This window comes from Globicephala melas, chromosome 17 (genome assembly GCF_963455315.2).
Source record: "Globicephala melas chromosome 17, mGloMel1.2, whole genome shotgun sequence".
In the NCBI taxonomy this organism is placed as follows: domain Eukaryota; kingdom Metazoa; phylum Chordata; class Mammalia; order Artiodactyla; family Delphinidae; genus Globicephala; species Globicephala melas.
The window spans coordinates 64,504,267-64,512,522 of NC_083330.1; the positions used below are offsets into that span (position 1 = coordinate 64,504,267).

Genomic DNA, 8,256 nt, shown 5'->3' on the forward strand with positions numbered 1-8,256 from the left:
AGGCGTCATTGTCAAACTCTGCTCCCAATATTCCTTCTGAGTCAAATAGAATCATATTTTCTGCTTCTTTTCTGTAAACTGGGACTAATACCTGCTGTACCCAGCAGCATCTTAGGAAGATAAAATAAGGCAGTGTGATTCACTACAGCATCATTCACAATAGCCAAGATATGGAAACAACATATGTGTCTGTCAATGGATGAATATATAAAGAGGACGTGGTAGGAAGAAAGACAGAAAGACAGAAAGACAGAAAGAAAGAAAGAAAGAAAGGAAGGAAGGAAGGAAGGGAGGAAAGAAGGAAGAAAAGGAATATATATATATATATATATATTTTATTTTCATTTTTTTTGTGGTCCATGGGCCTCTCACTGTTGTGGCCTCTCCCATCACGGAGCACAGGCTCCGGACGCGCAGGCTCAGCAGCCATGGCTCACGGGCCCAGCCGCTCCGCGGCATGTGGGATCTTCCTGGACCGGGGCACAAACCCACGTGCCCTGCATTGGCAGGTGGACTCCCAACCACTGCGCCACCAGGGAAGCCCGAAAAGGAATATTATATATAAAGGAATATTACTCAGCCACGAGAAAGAAGGAAATCCTGTTATTTGTGACAACATGGATGGACCTTGAGGACATTCTGCTAGGTGAAATAAGTCAGAGAAAGACAAATAGTGTATGATATCATTTATATGTGGAATCTAAAAAAGCTGAACTCATAGAGGCAGAGACTAGGATGGTGGTTCAGGGACTAGGGGAAAGGGGGAGAGGTTGGCCAGAGGGTACGAACTTGCAGTTATAAGATGAATAAGTTCTGGTGATCTAATGTACAGCATAGTGATGATAGTTAAATAATACAGAAACTATATATACATAAATGGTATTATATATAAATATATATTATATATATATATATATAAATGGTATTATATGCTTGAAAGTTACTAAGAAAGCATCTTAAATGTTCTCACCACAAAAAAGAAACGGTAACTAAGTGCCAGGCTGCAGGTGTTAGCTAATGCCATGCTGGTAATCATTTTGCAATATATAAGTGTATTAAATCGACACAGTGTGCACCTTAAACTTATGTAATGTTATACGTCAATTGTATATTTCAATAAAGCTGGGGAAAAAAAGACAACGAGAGTACTGGGCAGAGAGATCTCATAATGGTAATCAGAGCTGGCCAGGGAGGGACTGGCTTCTCTGACCGTCTCCAACAGGCTCTCAGGACTCTTCCTCCTTCTCTCCCCATCTCACCCCAAATCTTCCAGTTCCCCCTTTCCTAAAGCATCTTGCCCTTAGCTCACAGGGATCGTCGTTCGAGGACCACGGTGTGCCAGGGAGTTGCATTTTAGCGGAGGCATTTTGAAGACTGAAAAGGCATGAGGCCAGCAGGATGGCCAGTTTCTGATGTTTGCTCCTTTCGGGTGACTGCTTTCCAACCTGATAAACTGTCAAACATTTTCACAGGTAAAAGGCCACTTCTTGGGCTTCCCAGGTGGCGCAGTGGTTGAGAGTCCGCCTGCTGATTCAGGGGACGCGGGTTCGTGCCCCAGTCCGGGAGGATCCCACATGCCGCGGAGCGGCTGGGCCCGTGAGCCATGGTCGCTGGGCCTGCGCGTCCGGAGCCTATGCTCCACAGTGGGAGAGGCCACAACAGTGAGAGGCCTGCATACCGCAAAAAAAAAAAAAAAAGAAAGGAAAAAAAAGGTCACTTCTCCCTACTGACAGAATCTATGCAAAATGACTGCCGGTTTGTCTTATTAGCAAGGGGCCTATCAGTGTGAGGTAGGGGAGGCAGAGGACAGATGCTGTGACGGATTCCTCACTGTCCTACCTGAGCCCTCAGAGGGCCGAAGAAGCTTGGGGACTGACAGCACGGATCCTCGTGCCCATCCACTTTTTAAACACCTGGTTGCCCACCATTCATTCCAGGGGCAACAGTGGAGAATGGATCTACATAAGGAAATTTGCTGAAGCCTCATTTCCTCTCTGAAACTGTTCCTGACCCTCTTGGAGAGAGTCGAGGATTTTCTGCCAGTGGTGGCTGGCACTAAGGTGAACAACTGTCTGACTGCCGAAGGTTGAGGATTTCCCAGGAAATCCTGGATTTTCAGTGCTAACACTGGGCCAGTTCCAGGGAAACCGGGATAGTTGGTCACCCTGGATGGGACTGACTTTGCAAGTTTGCCACAGCCAGTTGTGAGCATACACAAATGACTGAGTCACATCCTGGGCCTATTAGATCAGAATCACTAAGATATAGGTACATACTAGGTGTAGGAATTTTAAAAACTCTCCAGATAATTCTAATGTGCAACCAAGGTTGAGAACCGTGGGTCTGATAAAAATTAGGAACTTTCCCATTGACATCCCAGTGAATGAGGAAGACAACTTAAAAAGTACATACACTGAGGGCTGTACAAGTAAGAAATCCTAGGCTTTATCCAAGGAGCAAAAGATAAAGGGAAGAGGTTTATCATAGATTCTTAGGGTAGAAATTCAACCAAGCATTTTTCAAAGTGAGTGACATGGAACACTGAAGGTATTAAAGCCCATTAGTTTCCATCTGGGAAAGGAGTTCCTTTTAATGGATAAAGAAGATGTGGCACATATATACAATGGAATGTTAGCCATAAAAACAAACGAAATTGAGTTATTTGTAGTGAGATGGACGGACCTAGAGTCTGTCGTACAGCGTGAAGTAAGTCAGAAAGAGAAAAACAAATACTGTGTGCTAACACATATATATGGAATTAAAAAAAAAAAAAAAAAAGATGGTTCTGAAGAACCTAGGGGCAAGACAGGAATAAAGATGCAGACCTACTAGAGAATGGACTTGAGGACACGGGGAGGGGGAAGGGTAAGCTGGGACAAAGTGAGAGAGTGGCATGGACATATATACACTACCAAACGTAAAATAGATAGCTAGTGGGAAGCAGCCACATAGCACAGGGAGATCAGCTCGGTGCTTTGTGACCACCTAGAGGGGTGGGATAGGGAGGGTGGAAGGGAGGGAGACGCAAGAGGGAGGAGGTATGGGGATATATGTATATGTATAGCTGATTCACTTTGTTATAAAGCAGAAACTAACACACCATTGTAAAGCAATTATACTCCAATAAAGATGTTAAAAAAATAAAATAAAATAAAATTCTCTCTAGATTCTTCTGAGTAGTCAGTCTTTGCCAGGTAATAGTATGTCTTTCACACTCCTCCAGTCTAGGGGTTGACAAACTGTAGGCTGGGGCCATCACCTGTTTTTGTAAGTAAAGTTTTATTGGAACATAGCCAACCCACTCATATACATTTGGTCAGTGGTTGCTTCCACACTACCGTGGCAGAACTGAGTAGTTGCAGCAAAGGTTGTGTGGTCCAGAAAGCCTCAAATAGTTACTTTGCAAACACCTTCTCTATTTCATGCGAAAGGTCTTTTTATCAGAAAACAGGTGACAGGATCTGAGCCTTTGGCTGGCAATAGTATTTAGTTCGAATGTAATACACTCACTTTCTGTATTAACATCAACTGATATTGGTTTTCCATTTATGGTACTAATACAAAGTTTCTTTTTAAGATAAATTTGTGTCAAAAAGATGAGTGGATTTAAAGAAAATAGTTACTAGAATTATTAGTACAACATGTGGCACATGTATCTGGCAATGTTCAAGAAAGTCACACTTAAGTCTGCAGTCTGGGAAACATTATTCAATGTATCCAGTTCCCTCATTTTACAGATAAACTGAGGCTTGGTGGTTAAGTCATCTGCGCAGGGTCACTTACTTGCTTATGGAAAAAACTGGACTCCTCTCTCTCAGGACAATGTTCTTTCACCTCTAACTGGTCACTCATTTGTACTTTGAAACCAGTTAGCACGAATGCAAAGTATTGCACGATTTAAAGTCAATAAACTGAATTCAGCCGGAAAATATCCCGGTGACATTTCCACAGATACGTTTAGTAGTCACTGATGGGCAATTTGAAACACAATAGCGGGGTCATTCATATCTTTAAACATGAATCTTGGGTAATTAGTAGCATACTGTTTAATTAAGTTGATTGCTTCTTGGGCATGGTTTCCTTGAAACAATAAATTTGATTAAAAGTCTTGTTTTTTTTGGTTTTAAATCAAAATCTACATAAATGCTTGTCAGAGCAAAACGTTAATGGTCACCATGGTCTCACTGATAACAAAGGTGAATCTGCTGTTCTTAGATCCTGTTCTCACCTGGATCAGCTTTTGAAGTCTGTTAGCCAAGGATGTAGACAAGATAGCTAGGAAAGCGTGTTAGGAAACCTTTGAAAGGTGCTGAGAATACAGGGAGCTCTTCGCTGCTGTTTATTCACCCTTTCAGAGATGCAGTTATAAAGTGACAGGTATGACTATTAGTAGTTTGGCCATCATTCTAAATGGGTACAAATATTTGCATCATTCGTCAAATAAGGCTGAAAATAGACAAAACATCCCCTTGGATCAGGTCTCAATATGATATATGCTTACATATGCTGTGTGTTCTGAAAAATAAGTGAAACTTTTTAGATTAAAAAAGTGATCTTTCTCCTAAATTTTGGGGTTATTTTTATGTTGGCATTTTAAGAACACCTTTTAATGAAGATTGGTATAGTTAGGTCATTTTCCAGAGAGACAAGTTTCCTTAGGCTATGCTGTCTGGGTTATACATGTCAATGTGATATTTACCATCAAAGGTGACTATGGGGTTGAGACCTGACCTTAAGGACATGTGGACTTAAGACTCTTCAAGGTGGTGGGTACCGTTGTTTCCAAAGTTACTGGCAGTACGCTCAGAAACGCAAACAATGTGATGGGCCTACCACGCCCTGAGCTCTGGTAGAGGGCGATTTATTGGGGCAGCCCTTTTGGGGGCTACACCCAGAGGAGAGGTGAGCAAATTGACTCCTGGTTATTTCACTCATGATTATGTCTTTCCAGATGAGCACTGTTCATCTAGGCAGGAAAACCAGTAGCTTAGCAGCCCTGTTACTGGGTATTTCTGCAGGGAGGCCCTTTGCATTCTGGCCATCAGAACTTATGAGCTAACAGCCTTTTGGGGGAAAACCACCACCTCTCAGCTGCCGTTGTCATCAACAGGAGGACAAGGGTCAAGCTTCAAGATGCGTTGGCTCTTACCCTGTGACAAGAGAGGCAAATCAGTGTGAGGGAGAGCCTAGACCAGAGGGGCAGGGATGCATCATCGCTGGTGGAAATTCAGCCAGATAAAGACATTATGGGGACATCTGCCCACTAGCCCCGCTTTCCCATTTAAGGTCTGTGTCTCATGAAGTGGATCTCAACCAACCAGGAGCTATTTGCCTCCCTGAGGACATTTGGCAATGTCCAGAGACATTTTTGCTTGTCACAAATAGGGGAGTGTTAGTGGTGTCTAGTCATAGAGGCCGAGGATTCTGCTAAACATCCCACAGGGCACAGAACAGCCCCTCACAGCAAAGAATTATCTGGTTGCAAGTGCCAATAGTGCTAAAATCTGATATGTGAAGGGTCTACAGCCCTGATCTAATGGCTATAACAGTTCTGTCAACATGTTACTTGAAGGTGTTGAGAAGGCTGAGCTTCTAGTGGTAAATGGTACATAGGTACTGACTAAAGCAAGGTCCCCAGTCACAAAGAACGCATCGCTGTGGTTACCTAAACGGGAGGATTAGAAGCGGACCATGGTGTCTTTCTCTCTTTGATTTGATTTCAAAGGAACCCAGATGACAAATCTGAAAGATGAGTAGTGGGATAAGGTAACTAGGAGGAAGAATTTGAGTTAAAGTGGGTCCAAAGGGAGAAGTCTGTCATCACCCCCTGCCTCTTTGTCTGCATCACATCCTCACTGGCAGCCCCAGTTGGCTCATTCTTGGGGGCCCTTCAGTACTGTGTTGGGCTGGACAACTCAGAATTTCTTCTAGAGGCAGAATAACATGCATTGTCTTGAAACCAGACTTTGTGTCCTGGGGAAAATGTCTGCTTTGAGGTTGTCCACTGATTGTTTGGGGCGTTAGAGACCTCTGAAGAGGGTTACACCTCTAGATATCCAATGACTGCTGTACTGCCTCAACAAAAGTTGAGGGAAAGGTGGTGATGGGGAGGTGACGACTATTTCTCAACTGTGAAAGGAAACATGCCTTCAAGAGTTATGAAAAATGAAGCACTTTTCTCATTGGAAAAGAATTATCCATTTCCTTCTTCTTTGCCAAAGGCTGGTTTTTTTTTTTCTTTTCTTTTCTTTTGTTTTTTGCCAATTCACTGAAAGTATGAACTTGGGATTCATTGCTTACAGGAAGAAAGGAAGCTAGTGTACTCTGGCATCCTCCAGAGTCAATGATAACTGGGCAGATGGAATTGAAAAGTGAAAATATTGGGGGCTGAGCTGAGCCGTTACAGCATGGAATAGTGCCGTGTAGTAGGACATAACCAACAGTATGTGAACAAGTTCAGATTTGCTGAAAAGGAAACAAGGTGAAAGAGCTAAATTTGCTTTGAGCAAGTTTTTGTCTCCTCCAGAATCAAAACAATGAATGTTATTCTTCCCCTGGTAAGAGAGTTGCAATATGCATTGGATCCAAACTTATTAATTATTTCTTTAAAATTCTTCTTAACATTTTTATCTTCCTTTTCATTCCCGCCACAATCCAAACCTCCATCACTGAAAGGGTGAATTAGTTTACTGCCTTCCCATCTGATCTTCAAATCTTCATTCTCTTTCTATTTCAGTCCATCCAATAGTAGTCATAGTCATTGAAGTAGTAACATTAATAAAAACAATAGTTATAAGAAAGCAATACTGATAAAGCAATGTTGCCCATCCCTAACGATAGGTAAGGTCAACCTTGGCCACAGTGATATTCAAAGAGGTAGGCATATACCTCAGCCAATCAGAATTTTCCCTGGCATTGTATGTATAGATGCTTAGAGAAAACTCATTTCCTTGGGGTGGTTAATCTGGAGTTACGTGAGGCCATGGGACTCTCTGTGGTGCCTGAACTACCTGTGGCCAGGCCTCCCTCTCATCAACTCCTTTTGCCTCCCCCATCATTGAAAAGAAAAAGTTCATTTTCAGTAGGAGAGAATAAAGCTAGGACATGGAAAGAAAAAGAGTGTGTGAGAGAGAGAGAAAGAGAGGAAAGAACGCTAGCTGACAAGATGATTTCCCCAGCCCTGGAGATGAATCATGGTCCATCACTATCCCCTTCACCTTTGCCAGTGATTGGTCGAGGATGGGCTTTTGACCAATTGTGGCCAATGAGATAGAAAGGGACGTCTGCCTGGGCGTTCCCAAAAGATGTTCCTTACTGATAGGGGACTGGTACAGGAGGAGAAAGATATTTTTTTTCTCCATCCCCTTCCTTCCTCCTTGTGACCCTATCATGTGAGATTACTAACTTGAACACACACATGGCCATTATCTTGCATCCAGGAGGGGAGATGTTGCCAGTACCTCAAGGGTGGCAGAATGGAAAGGCAGACATGGCCTGAGTCCTTAATGACGTGACTGAACTGCTGAACCAGCCCTAGAGTGCCCTCCTTTCAGATTCCTGTTAGGGTTAATCATTAAGGGGTGGGATAGGGAGGGTGGGAGGGAGGGAGACGCAAGAGGGAAGAGATATGGGAACATATGTATATGTATAACTGATTCACTTTGTTATAAAGCAGAAACTAACACACCATTGTAAAGCAATTATACCCCAATAAAGATGTTAAAAAAAAAAAGTCTTTGTTATTTAAGCCACTGTGAGTCCCGTAGTCTGTGAACAAATACATACTAACTTAAAGACAAAACAGACAAAAAAACAGAATTTATACACACAAATTACCTCAATCCCAGACTTCTCTCTTGAGTTCCAGATCCAGCTACCTGCTAGGCATTAAACCCAGGTGGAACACAGAAATCTCAAACTCAACAGATCCCCAAACCAAACTCATCCTCTCACCTTGCAAACTTTGCCTCATCCCCCGGGTGCGTCACCATCATCCACTTGCGTGCACAAGCCAGTTACCTTGGAGCCCCTCTGTAGTCTTTCTTGTCCCTCACCTCCCATATCCTGTCAGTCAGCCAGTTATGTCGATTTGACCCTCCAGTCTGTCCTTGTCTCTCCAATCCCATCGTCACTGTTTTAGTTGGGGGCAGGGGTTCATCATCTTTCTCCAGGCTTTGAAGTGCTTTACTTGGAAGTGCTGACTTTCAAGTGCTTTACTTGCCTTTGGTCATGTTTCTCTCCAGACCTTTCTCCACC

The 8,256-nt window shown here is 43.0% G+C and overlaps 1 protein-coding gene across 1 annotated transcript in view; it reads right to left on the minus strand.

Annotated features, from left to right (window-relative positions):
- The window catches only part of ANXA13 (annexin A13), a 48,848-nt gene extending 40,857 nt beyond the window's left edge, over positions 1-7,991 (minus strand). Inside the window, exons 1-2 of the mRNA XM_060287074.1 lie at positions 7,954-7,991; positions 6,405-6,465 (exon numbers count right to left, since the gene is read on the minus strand). Of these exons, the coding sequence (XP_060143057.1) occupies positions 6,405-6,465; positions 7,954-7,991 (99 nt within the window). The remainder of the gene's footprint in view (positions 1-6,404; positions 6,466-7,953) is intronic.
- Between the last annotated feature and the right edge of the window lie 265 nt (positions 7,992-8,256).